This window comes from Phasianus colchicus, chromosome 12 (genome assembly GCF_987193195.1).
Source record: "Phasianus colchicus chromosome 12, bPhaCol1.hap1.1, whole genome shotgun sequence".
NCBI lineage: Eukaryota > Metazoa > Chordata > Aves > Galliformes > Phasianidae > Phasianus > Phasianus colchicus.
In genome coordinates, this window is record NC_143447.1 from 10,726,129 (window position 1) to 10,744,105 (window position 17,977).

General features: G+C 39.1%; 2 protein-coding genes across 7 annotated transcripts in view; both read right to left on the reverse strand.

Annotated features, from left to right (window-relative positions):
• CEP152 (centrosomal protein 152) overlaps positions 1-13,319 on the reverse strand; it is a 30,801-nt gene extending 17,482 nt beyond the window's left edge. For 2 of the 4 annotated variants that reach the window (XM_090148914.1, XM_090148913.1), the window contains exons 1-15: positions 13,131-13,318; positions 12,478-12,600; positions 11,769-11,869; positions 11,208-11,274; positions 10,663-11,007; positions 10,019-10,190; positions 9,558-9,698; positions 8,184-8,323; positions 7,710-7,910; positions 5,300-5,447; positions 3,811-3,902; positions 2,995-3,158; positions 1,842-2,049; positions 335-448; positions 89-219 (exon numbers count right to left, since the gene is read on the reverse strand). In XM_090148914.1, coding sequence (XP_090005040.1) covers positions 89-219; positions 335-448; positions 1,842-2,049; positions 2,995-3,158; positions 3,811-3,902; positions 5,300-5,447; positions 7,710-7,910; positions 8,184-8,323; positions 9,558-9,698; positions 10,019-10,190; positions 10,663-11,007; positions 11,208-11,274; positions 11,769-11,869; positions 12,478-12,564 — 2,111 coding nt within the window. In that variant the 5' untranslated portion in view covers positions 12,565-12,600; positions 13,131-13,318. Of the gene's footprint in view, positions 1-88; positions 220-334; positions 449-1,841; positions 2,050-2,994; positions 3,159-3,810; positions 3,903-5,299; positions 5,448-7,709; positions 7,911-8,183; positions 8,324-9,557; positions 9,699-10,018; positions 10,191-10,662; positions 11,008-11,207; positions 11,275-11,768; positions 11,870-12,477; positions 12,601-13,130 lie in introns of all 4 variants that reach the window. The other 2 variants (XM_090148915.1, XM_090148916.1) reach the window with 1 other exon arrangement.
• Positions 13,320-14,960: 1,641 nt separating this feature from the next.
• SHC4 (SHC adaptor protein 4) overlaps positions 14,961-17,977 on the reverse strand; it is a 28,312-nt gene continuing 25,295 nt past the window's right edge. For 2 of the 3 annotated variants that reach the window (XM_031587631.2, XM_090148917.1), the window contains one exon: positions 14,963-17,397. In XM_031587631.2, the coding sequence (XP_031443491.1) occupies positions 17,242-17,397 (156 nt within the window). In that variant the 3' untranslated portion in view covers positions 14,963-17,241. Of the gene's footprint in view, positions 17,398-17,977 lie in introns of all 3 variants that reach the window. The other variant, XM_031587632.2, reaches the window with a different exon arrangement.

The following is a 17,977-nucleotide window of genomic DNA, read 5'->3' on the forward strand; positions in this document are numbered from 1 at the left end:
GAAGCTACATTTCCAAAACAGACTCTTCTCATGAACACATGAAGGATCACAGTTCACAAAAGGAACTAACAGTGTTAACGGACTTAACCTGTCAATGGCTTCTTGTTTATCCTCATCAAATTCTTGAACCATCTTTCTCATCTGACAGCAGAGATCCTGGTTTGAGCTTTTCAGTTTTTCCTCATTTTCTTTCAGTTCTTCAATAGTCAAAGCATGGTTCTGCACAAAAAGGAGTAAAGTAGCAGGTGAATTTTAAGGCATCTTCTATAATTGCAAGTTTTGGGTTTGTTTTTTTTTTTTTTTTAAATAGGAGTGCAAAGCATTTTTGTCTCACCTGAATTTCTTTAAGCAAAGTTTCATTTGCCTTTCTGAGTCTCAAAACTTCTTCCTTAAGATTATCAGAATCTAACAGACTGGTCACCAAAGCATCATTTTGATTTGTCACTGGCTAAAAAATAAAATTAAGATGATAACTTCCAAAGGTACGCACACTCTAGAAACAGATTCCTCAAAGAGTTACAACTGTGTTTTACTTACAGAAAGCAAAAGCAAGCAAGAAGGAAAGTACTGCAGTGCAGTAACAGTATCACTGTTGCCCTTCAAAAGTTTCATAATGCTATTCCTAAAAGTATATATTCGACATTGTGTTTGTTAGCTGACTGCTGTTATCCAGCTGAGAGACTACACCCTGAAGCAAAATGTATTTCTGACCCACATCCAGGTTAGAACACATAGATTACAAAAGTGCATGTTACAACTCCAATCACATCACAATTTGAAGTTAACCACGTGGTCAAGAGACACACAACATTAAAGAGATTTTTCATGGATCACAGATTTGTCTGAGTTGGAAAGGACCTTTAAAGATTATCTAGTCCAATCCCTGCCATAGATAAGGATACTTGCCACAAAATCAGCCCCATCTAACCTGACCTTGAATACTTCCAGCAGTGAGGCACCCCCAACTTTCGAGCAGCTTGTTCCAGTGCCTTGCAACCATCATAAAGCAAAGATTTTTTTTTTTCCTTATATGTAACTTAAATCTATTATTTTCTCAACTCAAAACATTATCCCTTATCCCATCACTACATGCCCTTGCAAAAATCTCTCCATCTTTCTTATATGTAACACTTAAGTACTGAAAGGCTGCAACAAGGTCTCCTTGGAGCCTTCCTTTCTCCAGATTTAACCCTGGCTCTCTCAGCCTTTTTTTTCCCACAGAGAAGCTCCAGACACAGGTGCTCCAGCTCTGAACGTTTCTGTGACCCACTCTAACAGATCTATGCCTTTCTCGTGCTCCCGGTCCCAGAGCTGGATGCAACACTGAAGGGGAGGGGTCTTACAATGGTAGAGTAGATGGTGAACAATCACCTTTCCTCAGCCTGCTGGCCATGCTTCTTTTTATGCAGCCCATGAAAGGACTGATCAAATTAAAGAGCGAATGCCATGAGAAAGCAATCTGTTTTACATCCTATCAATTACACCACCACTGGGATAAAGAAAACCTACTGCCCCCAGTGAAATTTAGGTTTAATTAAAAAAGCACAGTGGCTTACTTGCCTGCACTATCAGAACTGTATCAGAACTCACTTAAAGAGACATATTCTGACCAACTTATGATATTCAGTTTCTTTCTTTCTCACCACAGATACAAAACAAGGTATCACCAAAACAACAATATCTCCCCTAAGATCAAAGTCAAATCTACTTAATTGCTATGAATTGCTACATAACTTTCATTAATTTTTTTTGTCCCGTTTTCATAAGAAATTTTAATGTTGCTTTGGTTTACTAAACCACAGTACAAATTACAAGGACTTGAAAAATGTGAAAGAACAAACCTCCAACTCTTTTGATGCTTTTTCTGCTTTCAACAACTGCTTGAATTCCTCTAACTTCTTCTGGCAATCTTTAAGATCATTTTGTAATTGAGTAATCTGGTTTCTCTTCATTTTATTACTGCTCAATAAGCGTTCCAGTTCAGCTTTTAATTCTACAATAATTTCATCTTTAGAGAGTTCTTTATCCATGTCTCTGTTCTGTATTATACTATTAGGGAAAACATAACCAGTTCAGTATTTAGAAGACATAATACTTATCCAGAAGTCAGTCTTAGCAAGAAGAGCAAATGATACTACCATAAATACAGAAGTTCAGCTCTAAGATGTAAAACTAAAAAGAATGAGAGAACATGAAAACAAGAGTCTCATGCTTTTTCATTAAGCTGCAATTAATGTACACAAAACACATTCATTCTGCTGTTTCCCCCAGAAGATTCATTCTCATAACATGACACAAAGTACTTCAAGTACTTCAAGATGACTTGCTATAGAGACAGCATGGGCATGAAGTAGTCATATGGAATCTTTGAGCAAAACCATTCACACAATCCATACAATTGGTAAAATAGTTATCAGTAAGCTTAATCCATGCAAGCAGGAAAAGAGAATTTTTTCATGTTAAAGATATGTCTGCCTGTTGTCAAGAAATTCAGTGGCACTCCAAATGCAGATCAACTACTCAAATATATTGCTACATTCCCTATGACATATTTCAGATTTTACAAGAAGATTTAATGAAGCAGAATTCAAGTCCTGAAGAATACAAGAATCTCATGCCATGCAACAGACTGCTGCTTAAGCATCATAAGTGAAAAAAACTCCTTACTTTGTTGCACATGTTTTAATATGCTTTCTACTGAACTCTCCTGGCAATTGATAAAAAAAAAAAAAAAAAAATCACTCCAGAAACACCAAAAAGGAATCACACTCAAGGAACAATAACATACTCCTATGAAACCTGAGTATGCATTAAGCAGTGATGAGGCATTCAATGTACATTTTAATTCAAATTCCTATTTCCCCAATTACCTGGGGATACAAGCAGTATCTATTACCAAACAAAAAATAGGAAGTAAAAAATTGAATTTACACATTACTTATGTAAGTTATAGAAGATTTTAGATTTTTTTTTCCAATCAGAATTACTCAGTACCTGCAGAACCTTGAATTATTCATGGTGACTTTTTTAATCCCCAGATCTACACAGGAATCACTGAGGTTCATATGCAGCTCTCCCCCTGTATCATTCAAAAATACTCCAAGTTTGGCAGCAGATTCATACAAAGTTATTTCTTCCTTCAGTTCCATTAATTCATCCTTAAAAGAACAGACAAAAAGTTACAGAGCAGAGAAACTCCAAGCAAATGTATCAAGGCTATGATACTTACAAACAAATACATGGAGTTATTCTTTCTATACACTAGCTATTTTCTTGAATGTTCTTTTTCCTTTTTAACACCAATCATTTTGATAGCAAAGCATAACATACAACAACTACAAATTAATCAGTTAATATTTTCTGTTGCTCAGTACATTCTATTGATCTTACATGAAATTAAATATTACTACTACTTGTGATGCCCTGTTGTTCATTTTACCATACAAAAAGCATACACAGTTTATTTCTCCAGTATCTATTAGGGTTCCTTGCTTTAAGACGACAGATTTAAAAGAGATCACTAACTAACATCCAGTGGTATTTAAGAATATTTCTTCTTGATGGCACATCAAAAAATTTCAGAAAATAAAACCCACAATCTTCCCTATAGGCCAACTTATGACATTCCCAACACATTGAATTTATGTGCTTCCTTTTCCATAAGCGGGTCAGATGCACAATTTCAGACTTGTGCCTACACACACACACACACAAATATATATAGGAAACCATCAGCCTGTCAGCTATAATGTGCATCTCTCTAAAACCAAAACCTAATTAAAAGTGAAATATTTAATAAAAGAAATTAACCTGCAAAGCCTTGTTCAGGTTATTGCTTATCATGTGCGCAGACTGAGCCTGTTGCAACTGAAACCGTAACTGATTTGCCTCCTGTATGGAGCCTATTGCAGGGAAGAAAAGAAATAAAAACAGAAAAACAGCAAAGCATAAATATGCAAGAAAGACCATGTGATCTAAAAAATAAAAATAATTTAAAAAAAATACAAAGAACAACAGCAAGAATATTCACTGCACCAAACAGGTGAACTTGGGCTACTACTGTTCTCCAATTTAAGTGACAATTTGAATTCAACTTTGGGAACTATGCTGGCTTAATTTTTTCAGAATTTTTATTGTAGCTTTAAAACAAATACCATGAGAAGTGAGATGTGCCAAAGGTTTGCTTTTCTGTGTAGCTCATTAGAATTAAAAAAAAAAAAAACAAAAAACGAAAAACCACAAAACTGTGCAAAGTTAACAGGAACAGGACAGCCTTGGAAAACAGGATACTTTTGGGTCCTCCAGAGATAAGGAATTTTGTTCTAAGAGTTTGCCAATTCATTATTGGTGTAAGGCTTTTGATGAATAAGGCATGGAGGAAAAAGTCATGATTTTCCAGCTGGCAGTTACACTCTTAAAAATCATTTATATAGTTTCTACGTTATACAGAGCTAATAAGTTTTTTCTCCTTCTCCATCCCCACCACCATGCTCTCTCTGGAGTGACTTTTCTTCCAGATTACCACAGTTCTCAAGCAGAACATACACTTAAATCCAGGATCTGGTAAGAAAGGCATTTCAGTAAGTTATGTTGTCCTTTCCTAGAAAGCAAACAACTATTAAAGTACTTCCATATCTAACGGGAGGCACAAGACATAACGAGCAGAAAATTCTACACACTGTTCCTACTGATAGAAATTGTCAAGAAGCAGTCTCCAGCTATAAGAAAAGTTCTTAAACATTTGCATTTAGAATGGCAAGTCATACTGAATTTTTTATTGTACGACAGTAAAGCTCTGCTTCACAAAGACCTAACTAGTGAAAACCACATCATGGTTGTTCATGCTGAAACTTCCCAAGAATTAAAAGCTTTAGTTCTGCAACTACTGTATTTTTCTACACCAGCTTTTATTTATTTGAACTACAGAATTTGTGAGTAGACATCTACTTCAAATGAAACTTGAAAAGGCATGTAAGAAAGATGAATAAATAGATTTTAACAACACAAAATAACATCTACCCAAGTTTCCACTGATTTAATAATGGATATGTTTTAATGTGCTTGACAGTACAAGGTACTAAGCATGCAAAGGCAGAAATTGCCAGGTACATGCTGACAGATCAGCTACTATTGACCAATTCACGTCAGATAACACTAAAGTATTTCTTAAAATACTTTTAAATGAAGAAAGCATCTGTGATAGCATAACATTTGTTTAGTGGTCCACTATACATTTAGCTTGATGTTGAACACAGACTTGTTTCTGTAAGGAAAGATATGGTGTGAAGAAAAGACTTACCTGTTTGCAGTAAGTTTGCACACTGCTTTTGGCTTTCCTCAAGACTTCTCGTCAACCGATTTATTATTTCAGTTTTTTCACATTTGGTTTCTTCCAGCATTTTTTCAAGTTCCTTAACACGCTCTCCTAGATTTTGGCAAAGCTCTTTCTAGGAAGAAAAATTATTTTTATTCATGCAACAAACACTGAACCATCCAAGATAGACAAGTGACCTCTCAGAGCAACTAAGTTTCCACAAAGAAACACTAAGTATACCCATATAAGAACAAACATGGATGCAAACTGTCCTGTGCTTCCTAGAGCAGTATGTTCTTAGCACACAGATAGGCCCTGTAATTATGACATGTACTTAGTTCTCAGTCCAAGTTTAAGTCAACAGAGCTTAAGCCAAGTCAGTAAGTTTCAATGCAGTATAGAACAAGAAATGTAGTTTTTCACATGATAGAAAGTCTTCTGTATGGCAATACTTAGCTAGGTGTAAAGATGAGATATTGTACCTCCTTTCAACTTTTTTTTTTTTTTTAAACCAGGAGCTCGCTATAAGCAGTGCTTTCTCTTTTGCAAAATAAGATAATTAACTTTCCAAATGCACAGCCCATTTTCATGCATTTTTATGTTAAGATTCAAAACTACAGGCATAGAATGAAATTTCTTTAATTCTATTTCCTTTATATGAAAGAAGACAATTTATCAAAGTTTGACTAGAGTGCATTGTTTGAATACATGAGGGCAGCTCCAACAGTAATACCTATTTTATTATAGGCTTACAGCAGAGGCAGATGTTGGTGACATGGCAGTTGAGGTTGAAACCCCCTGCCAGTATTCCGTTACATTTTGTTATCATGTGACAGATAGCAGCAGAGGGGCAGTATGGCAAAATGGCATCTGATGTGGAAGAACATATAAAGCAAAGGTGTGTCACTGAATTTCTCCATGTAGGGAAAAAAAAAATAAAATAAAAATCACAGCCAGTGACATTCATTGACACTTGCTTAACATTTATGGAGAACAAAACAGTGGATGTGAGAACAGTGAGTGCTGCATTTCAGCAGTAGCAACAGTGACATGAAAGACAAGCCATGATCTGGATGGCCATGCATAGCTGTCACACCACAAAACAAGGAGCATCTCAATCACATCATCAGCACAGGATAGTGGTTTACAACCAGGGAACTGTAAACGGAATTGAACAAATGCATTGGAGTCAAAAGGTGGCAACTTTAGAATACTGCAGAGTTTGCACCACGTAGGTTCCATGGATGCTCACACAGGAACAGAAAAAAACACCATATGCAAGTTTGAAGCAATATGAGGCTGAAGGTGACATTTTCCTGAATCACATCATTACCAGTGACAATGCATACATGGTGTCACCACTACAAGCTAGACTCAAAAGAGCAGTCCATGGATGGGGGAGATCTGAATTCCCCATCAGAGAAAAGGTCTGAGATGCAACACTTAGCAGGTTAAGTAATACACACTCTCTTTTGGGATAGGAAAAGGGTAATCATTCTGGACAAAGCACCAAATCAGATAACAAAATCAAAGTACTGAGTAAGCTGAAGCTTAGTAAGCTCTAGCCATGCAGAGAAAAAAAATAATAATAATAACCTTTCCCTTGCAACATGATAACACCAGGCCCCATTCAATTTTGAAGTTGGTTGAACACATTGCCAATCTTGGCTACACTGTCCTACCACACTCACCACATACTCTGGGCTTGGCACCTTCCAACTTCCATATGGTCAGGCCAATGAACGTGGGTAACATTTTCCTAGCAATGATGCCATCATAGCATCTGTGAAACAGTGAGTCACCTCCATTGGAACAGATTTTTACAAGCAAAACATGTAGTTGCAGGCAGTTCATCACCTGCAAAAATGCATAGCTAATGGTGGCAACTATGTTGAAAAACAGCATTTGGTAGCTGAGAATTTGCTCTACCAAAGTGGTGTTGTGCTCTCTGTATCTGCTATAGTTTCCATGGAAATAAACAGGAGACATTACTTTCAGAGCAACCTGTGTTATTTTATGGCATAGCAGATGGTTACTGTGTATCAGATAACCACATGTTGCATTATTATAAAATGGACTCTAAGTAGTATTTCTCTTTCCCAAATTCCCAGGTACGCAGTTCAAGACTATGCATGGGAATAATGTTCAGGAGGGACATTAAGACAATGAAGTCTTGCCTCCTCTGGTAAAGCAACCTTCTTTGCATTGTTACATAGGCCGTTGCAACTTCTAACTGTTTAGTGATGTTTATAAACACATATCACACAGGCTTCATAAGACTGAGACTTGCACAGTATTTTCTTCCCCTTTAGCTAACACCTTCCATATGGAGCTCTTGAGATTATAAACCCAGAGCATTCAGAAGAGTACTAAGTACCCTATAATAATTTCTCACCTGCTCCTGTAGCGCAGATTTTGTAGTATCAAGTTTCTGCTCTAATGATAATACTTGCTTCTCGTGCTTCTGTTTGAGTGCTGTAACAATAGCATCATGCTGTTCTCTGGCTCGCTGAAGAGTGTCTGACCGCTGAAGTTCTAACAGCTGCTTCTGCATGCTTTCCATGGCTACTTCTGCCACTCTGGATTGCTTCAATATCTGTAGGAATAGTATCAGAGCAGCTCATAAACATTTTACCTTTTACTCCAATATTTTGCGTGTCAGTTCAGTTCTTTTGTGCAAGAGTTGCTAAAATTCTTGATGCTGTCTGGATTTGAATACAAACCAAGTTCCACCAATACACCCCATTGATTCACCCGCAATCATCACACACTGCACGCCAGGAAACTGGCACTCACTTTTAATGTGACTGCACTACAAATATTCTGTAAAGATCTTTTACAATAAACAGTTCAATAATACATACAGTACCTGCTCCTCATTGGTAGTAAGAGTCTGAATTTGAGTTTCAAGCGCCTTTATTTGGCCTTCAAGATACACTTCCCGTTCTTTTCCATTCTGATAGAGTTTTTGAGATTCATGAAGACTAACAGCCAAACCTTCCTTTTCACCTTTAGAGAGAAGAACAATAACTGTGTGAGAAACACAGCTGAACACCCAACAACTTCCTGGAACATGAGTGTTCAACATCCCTGCTCTACAGAACAATCGTCTGTGAGCCTTCCATCTCATACTGTAGGCAATAAACAGAAGACAGAAAAGTTCATTTGGGCTCTGTCCACTGATAGCTGGATGGACAGTGATATAGCACACTCAGAACTCTCACAGAAACAAGTCTTATTCTGTTAGCATGAGGAACTAGCATGATCCCTTAAAACTTATAAAGGGAAAAACAATTCCTTTGAAGGAACAGTCAAGGCATCAAAATGGTTGACAGCTGAAATCCTCCCTCCTTTGCTCCTTTCACACCCTGAAAATTACATTCTTAATTCCACACGCTCATGGTCCTTCTTTGTGTACTCCTATATGAAAACTGAGGCAAAAATAACCACCAATCTATAACATAGCTTTGATCGTTTTGGAAGTCTTTCTCTATAAAGAGAGGAGCTTTTGGAGATGGTCCAGAGGAGGGTCACAGTGATGACCAGAGGGTTGGACTACCTGTCCTACAAAGATGGGCTAAGGAAGCTGGACTTGTTCAGTCTGGATAAGAAAAGGCTTTGAAGAGGCCTCATTACAGCCTTCCAATATTTAAGGGGAGATTATAAACAGGATGGAAACCAACTTTTTACATAGGTAGATAGTATGAGGGCAAATGGTTTCAAACTAAAGGAGTGGAAATTGAAATCAGATGTCAAGGGAAAGTTTTTCCACAGGGAGGGTGGTGAGGTGCCACCACAGGCTGCCCAGAGGGATCCTGGAAGTCTCTCCCAACCCAAGCTGTTCTCTCACTATGAAATTGGGTTGTTAAACCAGACACCAGCTCCCTTCCCACAACAGATGCACATTTATCCTGCTTTTTGGTTGTTGTGCTATTAGCACACTACTTAGGCAAACTTATCATTTTTCTGCATATTTGTGATGCCAAACACATGGGAATTCTGCAATACGATGGTGGTCCTGAGAATAATGCAGAAAAAGTTAGGACAAGTTAGGCAAATAGGCACCCATCAAAGGAATTTGTTTCAAAGGAATGATGGAAAAGAGAGGTAGGTCCACAAAATCCCAAATCAAGTTTATGAAGACATTCAGTTCTTGGAGAGGTACTACCTAAGTCAAAGTATGAGAATAAACAAGTTAGATATGGATAAAATCTAATAATCAGATATCAGTACAATATTTTACCTGTGACCATTGAAAGCTGATGGCTCAAATACCTAATCTGCTGTGCACTCTTTTCTAGCTTTTCATTAAGTTCTTCCACTCTTCTCTCTCTTGCTTTATTTAGAGCTTTAAGTTGAAGAATCTGCATATTCTCAGAAGAATCTGCCAGAAGTTCAAACAGAGTGTACTGATAAGTTAGTGCAGTCAATTAAACAGGTTGGGATCATAAGCAATTCTTGACACAAAACAGCTTTTCCATAAAGAGCCAAATTCACTGTTAGTTCAGAGAAGTGCATTATTTTCTACCCATGTTTGATTCACATCACTCAAATTGCTCTGTTGGGTTTGAACTCCATTGTTCAGAGAAAAATAAAATAACATATTTATGATCAACATCTGATATGTATAACCTGCTGTTGATTTCCAGTGGACTTTTAACACAAGCTCCAATTCTCTTTCAAGTCTATATAGAAACTGCTTACTTTCATCATTGCCTGAGAATTCATGCTGCAAATCTTCAAACACTTCATTTCTTCTCATTCCTTCTTGGGTTACTGGAATTTTTTTATGAACGTCATTTTGGTAAGGTTTATACATCACTTTGTAAGATTCTGCTGACTGGCCACTAACAGCTTCAGATGTAACAAACGGCTGCTGTGACAATATATAAGAATAAAGAAATGAGACCTACAACTGTAGATTCCTCAATTAAAATATTTTTCCTTTTTGTTTTACTGGTTGACATCAAGAAGAGCTTTATAGCTCCTCTTCTCATTTACAGGACTCTATGCAGGATATCATTCAACTGTAATAGAAATCGTAACGAAGGATTCTGCTTTAGCCTTCAATTTCAACTGAGTAAACACATGCTTCAGTGCATCACATTCATTCCTCCTCATGGACTTCTGGCTAGCCAACGTGAGGAAAAAAAATTGTAACATGGACATATAAAAATTCAGATGTTTAACACTTTTCTGTTTTAATACACAAAATTGACTACAGAAGCCTTATATTATTGTTTCAACTGATAATCACAGATTAAAGGCATCTGGAAATATTACTATCAGCAGCTAAAGCCTATGAAAACTTTCACCAAGTCAGAAAAATACATCAGTTTCTAAAATACCTTAAGATGTTCCTTTGGAGCATCAGGAAAGTTTATTATTTGATTCTGTTGACTGTTAAATTCTGGATTATGGCCATTAGTGTATGGTCTGAAGTTCTCAGGAAGATGATATAAATTGCTCTGTTTGTAGCAACCTGGAGAACTAAATCCATCTCTATCAAGATAGACATCGTCTGGATCTTCTTGACTGTTCTGGCCAGAGTAATCTTCTTTCACATCATATAAATGTTTCATCTGCTCACTATTATGTAGGCCATTCCAATTCTTGGCATGTTTTTCAACATGGTCATTTTGCTGGTCACACAAGAATTGGTCAGGGTACAGATTTTGTCCTTGCTCATAATCCTATAAATGAATAAGAAAATTAACATTTGCTCTCTGAAAATTCAAAATTTTTCTAACTCTCAAGGTAGAACTACTTCAGATGAATAGCAGAGCATGCTGCATATGGTAAATCTACTTCTCCAGTGAATTTAAAGAATATCTAGTACGTAATCATCCACAAGTACTCTCTATTCATTATATCACAGTTTACACAAGCTTACGTTTTGAGCATCAGCTATCAACAGATGATCATTCCACCTTCCATCAGGCTTTCGACCTTCCTGTGATCTAGAAAAAGACAAAAAGCTTAGTAATGGTACTATAAAAAAACACCAACACAACAACAACAAAAGCCCACTTCATTAAATTAAGAGGTGCCCCAACCTGCAGTACAGCAGGCCTTTTACTTAATTGCTTTCCATACACCTTTTTTAATAGGGTGTATGATGATAGAACAAGTGGAAATAGCTTCAAGCTCAAAGAGAGTAGATTAAGGTTGGATAAAAGGAAAAAGACTTTTACAGTGAGAGTGGTGAGGCACTGGAACAAGTTGGCTACAGATGTGGTGGATGTCCCATCCCTGGAGGCTTTCAAGGCTGGATCAAGCCCTGACCAACCTGATCTAGCTGTGCGTGCCCCCATTCATTGTAGGGGAGTTGCACGAGATGATCTTTAAAGGCCCTTTCCATCTCTAAGAATTCTATGATCAGCTGAGATTTGGTTCTATTCTCAAAAGCACGACTTAAGAAATAATTTTAAAAATGTAGTACAAAAAGCCTTACTGCTCCTCAGTCTCATGAATGCTAGAGTCCGAATAGCTGGAGAGCTGGTCTCCACTGTCCTCCAGCATATCATGGGGAAGGTCTGTCAACAGCTGTTGCAACTGAAACAGAACAAACAACATGCATTCAACTAAAGTCGGGCAGACATATATTAAATAAGCTGCTAGCACAAAATCCTGTTTTTCTCCCTTCATTGAAAAAGAAGTCACTCGTTCACAGCACAGGAACTTCCCCACCAGGAATCACAGACTATTTATTAACCTAGGGATCTTTCTAGCAAATTTTTTGGTGCAGATCTTTTCCTAGCAAGAGATAAGTGAAAGGCCACCATGTAGACATAGTGAATAGGGAATGAGGAAGTGGTTCTTCATTTTTTTTTCTTAGATTGTCAGATTACAGTTGTTGCCAAGTAATTACAATACATGAAAAAGCTATGAACAATGCAAAAAGTAGGTGACAGTAGCTTTCAGCATTCTATCTACTGCCTGGGCAAGAGATGAGCAAGGCCTTCCAGCCTCCACATGTAACATTGCAGGGCTCGTTAGATGCATCATCATCTCATCTCTTCAATTTTTACATCACTCTGCAAAACACAGCCCGCACTGTTCTACATTCTCTTTATAAGAGTAAAACGTAAATTAAAAAATAAGAAGGACAAGAAATGCTGGGATACTAGTTACACAAGCCTTCAGATAAACTTTTGTTTAACCTCTTGCTCTCTCGCATAGTCCTCTTGGTCATAGTCGTCATCTTCATGCTGAGTCTGTAGAGCTCCACTATCAAAGTCGAGAGACATTGTGCTCTAACAGTATTTTCCAGTACCCAGGAAAACCTATCACAAGACAGGAAAATATCACACGTGAGGAAAAGGAATGAAATACATTCCAAAAAGCTCCTAAATTAAGGAGCCAAACAGACAAATGTTTTTTTGAAAGTAACGCTGCACGTTACATGTATCACCCGCTTGAATTTGCTTTCCAGTATGAGCAATACTTCTTATTTCTAAGAATTCACCATTTAAAGCCAATTACCCGGGCGCTTTCATCACGAAGTCGCTATACCTCTCTTAAGACACTCGTGCTTCACTTATTCCTAGGCACCGATCGCGCCCTGCTCCAAGCAGAAGCGCGCTACAGCTCGGCGAAGGGCCGGGCCGCTCCAGGTGAAAGCGCTTCGCGGTGAGAGCCAGCAAGCCCAGCATTACTCGGCACCGGCTCGGGCCCGAGGCTCGGTTCCGCCCCGCAGGCCGGCCGCACCCCGAGGCCCGGCTCCCCCTCAGCGCGGCGCCGGCGCCCCGCAGCCACGCGCGGCGGGAAGAGCTCCCTGCCGGGAGAAACAGCGGGCCCGGCCGCCGCCACTCACCTGAGGCGCGGGGAGAGACGGCCGCCCGCTTCCCCTCCGACTCGACAACGGCGGCTTTTCCGCATGACAACCGAACGTGCGCCCGCCGCTCTGACAGACAGCCGCGCGCGCCAACCAGCAGCCGGAGCAGCGCCGGATCGCGGCGCAGGAAGAGGCGAGAGGCCTCCGCGCGGCGCCCCGCCCCAGCCGCGCTCGGCTGCGCTGCAGACCCGCCGGTCTGATTGTTTGAAAGCAGGCGCGCGTGGCCGCGGGAACGGGTCCGGTGCGCTGATTGGCTAAGCGGCCGACCAATGGCTGCGGCCTGTTTGCGGAGGGGCGGGCTCTTTCCGGCGATGGGGGAGTGCGCGCGCACGGCGGGCGGGCGGCGGCGCCATCTCGCAGCGGGACGTGGCGGTTGCCGGGCAACGGCGCGGTGGCGTCATCGGAGCGGTGCCCTCGTGACGTCACAGCCCGACGGGACGAAGTCCCGCGATCGTGACCGCGTCACGATGCGAGCTGGCGGCAGAGCCTAAGCGTTTCTCACCGTAGGGTGTATTTTGAGGGGCTGCTGTCGCCCCGCTCCTCACACAGCCACGAGCTGACGCCCTGTCCCCTCGCCGTGCTGTGCTGGCAGGGTGGCGGTGGCACAAGATGTCCGCGTTGCCAGGCATTGTCACCTGAAGCCCTGGAGGGGCACGGCCAAAAAGTGGCTGCGCTCAGGGAGCTGTGTGCAAGGAGTCACATGGCCTCCGGGCCTGGCCACAGTCTATTAAAAAACAAAACAAAACAAAACCAAGTTTCTGTGAGGTCACAAACTCCTTATGCAGAATAGCCTGCAGCAAACATCCAAAATAAATTTAAAAAAAAAAAAAAAATCACTTTTTTTCCGAACAATGAACGCTTTGTTCAGCGATGAGGAAAATATGTAATAGCTCCATCTGGTGACACTTAGCCTCAGCTGTAAAAAGCATCCTGCCCAGCAGCTGAAAATGGAAGCTGGGGTTGGGGAGAGGCGTCTCAGTCATTTCTTGTAGTATTTTCATTGATGGAAGCAAGCAGATACGCGTGTTAATGTGTTTCAGTGAAATTTATAGGCGCTTTGAAATGGAATTAACATGCTAAGCCTTGTAAATGGGGCTTTATAGGCAATATTAGCTGTTTTTCCCAGGGGTGCTAGTAACCATTACAACAGAGATTAACCAATGCTTGCAATTTCCTCAGCGTTTCCACTAGTAGTTTTAAATGAAGTCTAAATGAAGTTACTTTAAAAAGAAGTCTGTGTGTGCCAAAAGTTCAGAGTAATCTCCTCAAGATGGAGATTTTGGAGAAGTTTCCACAATTCAGATAATTTTTAATTTGGCATAACTGCACGGGAGATGGCATAATTTACAGGAGGCGATGCACAGAGGAGATAAGCAGCGTTAATAAGCAAGTAGAGGCACATAGGTGTTAGAAACTGAAAACCAAATTCCTGATCTCCACTCCAGAAAAAAACAGATGCAACCCACAGAGGAACCCACAGTGCAGCAGTGGACGTGGCCTGAAGGAGGCTGCAGCCTATGGAGAGCCCATGTGGGATTAGTTCAGGAAGGACTGCATCCCACAGGGGGGACCTCATGCTACAGCAGGGGCAGAGAGTGGGGAAGAAAGAGTAGCAAAGACCAAGTGTTATGGGCTTATCACCGCCCCTGTTCCTCTGTGCCATTCAGGAAGGAGGTTAGAAGGGGTGGACGGTGTTTTTGTCTTGATTTTAGTTCTCGCTTCTATAGTCTGATATTAATAGACAACAGATTGCATCAATCTCCTTTACGCCGAGTCTGTTTTGCCCACTACAGTAATAGGTGAGTGATCTCCCTGTCCTTATCTCAACCCACAAGCCCTTTTTCTATCATATTTCACTCTCCCATTCTGTTAAGGAGGAGTACTTAGCTGTGATCAGTGTTAAATCAATCACCACACTGTTGCACCAGAACCCAGTTAATTCACTCTTCTTCCCCTTTTCCTTCATAATTTTGCTTCACATACAAAAGATTCAGGAGCAACAAAATAAAGATTCTGGTCTTACTTTTGTTTCAGTTTGTGGTATTCATAGAGCGAGACTTTGACTGTTACACAGTGTTCCAGATGTCACATGAACACTCTGGATGTTTTTGCACTGGTAGAGTGAAAATTGGTGGAGTGAAAAAGTCCTTAAGTCAGTATCTTGACTGCCAAATTAATACAACTTTGAACTCAAGCTATCCCAACTTGAAACAGTATTATTCTAGTCATCAGTAGCTGTGATTTGTGTTATAAAATAAAGTTCTGCACATTTGCTTTCTATGACCTGTCATAAAATTCACCTTCGATGTAAACATCAAAGCCACCTTATGCAGGTCTTCCTGTCCCCTTGGCGTTCCACAGAAGTAGCTATTTTTGCTTCACTTTGCTCAGTGAACTCACATCAAGCATTTTATACTATATGAAGTTTGGCAAGACCTAAGAATAGAAAGGAAACTTAGAGTTTCTGACCATCTGACCTTGCACTGGTACAAAACTTTAGCAAGAACTTCTGTTAGGGGCCTATTTTTATTTTTATTTTTTCTCCTCAAAGAATGAAACATATTTTGTGCCTATTAGCTGAGGAAAAGAGTAAAGCTGATTATGGACTGCTCTAAATGTGGCTCTTTACATCATATTCTCTAAGAAAACTTATGCCCTCAATTTTTATTTTTTTTTTCAGTCCAGATGACTCCTTTTGTTTTCCAGAGGACAGAGCTCTTACTATACTGTCCCATTTAACGTGAAGATAACTTTTTCTTAATAGTCAAATATTTTCTTCCACTAATTGGTCAAAAATTGTCTGCCTGATGGAACTATGTTGGTAGGCTAGGAGACAGAGAATGTCCCTGCCAGTGCCAGAAGACATTACTTATCTTAAACATACAACTTTCTCAGGCTATTACGTGGACTTTCAGTCTAATTTCCCAGATTCTTCTTCCCTTTTCTTCAGTTACTTACGAAATCAGTTTCTTCAACAGGAAGCCCAAGAAACCTCTGTGAACTCGGAATATACGAGTGTTTGTATTGAGATTATTTATTGTGACCAAACAATAGATACGTTTCCTTTAAAAGACTTGAGGAACAATTGGACTCTACATGAATAAAGGGAAAATCATATATTGTGTTGGAAAGAATACTGAATAAGGGCACATGCAAAGTTCAAACAGTCTTTTAAATAGTTTTCTCTCAAAATGTATCATTAGTTTTGTTCGGCTTTTCTAGTTTGTAAACAACTATGTAATCAATGAAAATATATTTAGCCTACCTTTAAAAAGAGATGACTCCGGTATTAATTGGTAATAATAGTAAAATTTTATGCAAGACAAAAATATTAGGATCTAGCATGCTTGCCCCTTAGTAAGTTCTATTCCAAAATAATATTACACATATCAATTTCAACTTTGTAAATATTGCATAATCTCAGTCTTTGACTTGTCAGACGGTGATAAAAAATAATCAAGAAACCATACAATCTTTTTGTATTGTGAACACCATTCATTTCAAACATTACTTGCTAGTAAAGTGCTGTTACAAGCAAAATGAGATTGTTAGTGTCTATCGAAAGCAGATGATATTTTAGTAATATTCAAATTGCATTTGTTTTGGCAAATAGCGAAAAGGTTAGACATGTTTGTTTAACCATCCAAAACTAATTCAGTATAAATAATATTGGTTTCCAATAACTCTACCCTAAAAGGCACGTACTAATGTTCCAGTAGTTCATTCAAGTGAGCTTTTACATGTAGAGGTTTGATTGTGCTTTTAAATAGTTACTGATTCAGTATGACCTTGAAAGTGACATTTGTGCATGTCTAAAATATCCTCTCACAAATGAATCTCACACTCTGAAGGTGTAATTTTGTTAAGATTATATATATCTATATAACTATGCTTATTGATCTCTATAGATCTACATAGATATACACATATACATATATTCATATATACACACACACAAAAGGATATCTTCTGGAACAGCAGTAGAAAGTGCAGTCTATTCTTTTTGAATTGTCTTCGTAATATGAAGTTTTATAATAGTCAATGAAGTTTCCAGATACAAATTGTCTTGGGGTTTGTGAGATCCAAAGAATTATTTGTGATAATGCAAGTGTCCCATATTACTCTCTTTCCTTACAGGTTGTTTCAAGCTCACTTCACTTCCAGAAGAGATGATTGGCAAATTATTTTCCATGTGATATTGAATAAGATGACCCACGCTATCAAATATGTGGTCTTTGGTTCTCACCTGATGAAAGAAGGAAAAGATTGTATTTAAGGTTACATTCTGCTTATAAGTGGTTGGATGCGAGCCTATTCCATTAAAGTCAAAATGCATTTAAGCCACTGAGCTCAATGTAGCAGCATCATTAGGCTGTAGACAGCAATTCAGACCTATCCTTTGACTCATCAAGAGACTGGATGTATAAAACTAGGCTGGTTCTGCTAAAGAGAACAAAATAAACCTTTTTTTTTCCTCCACAGGAAAGAGACATTTTTCCCTAACTCCTACTAAGAATTTATTTTTTGATTTATGTCTCATTTGAGGATTTTCACTTAACAGTGCTCTTATAGCTCCAAGCAGAAACAAGTAGAATTCAGCTGACATCAAGCCAGCTCTACATTTTCTGTATCTAGAAGTACGTTACTAATCAATTTCATTATTTAATGAAGGGCTATTTTTCCAGCAATATACTGACAACTCAAAGGATACATTAAGTGTGCACACTAATTATCAACACCTGGAGTAACACCAATATTTAAGTACCTCACTTCTATTTCCATGGTGCTTCAGTGCTTATAAGTTCTTGAACTTTAGAAGCTAGTGA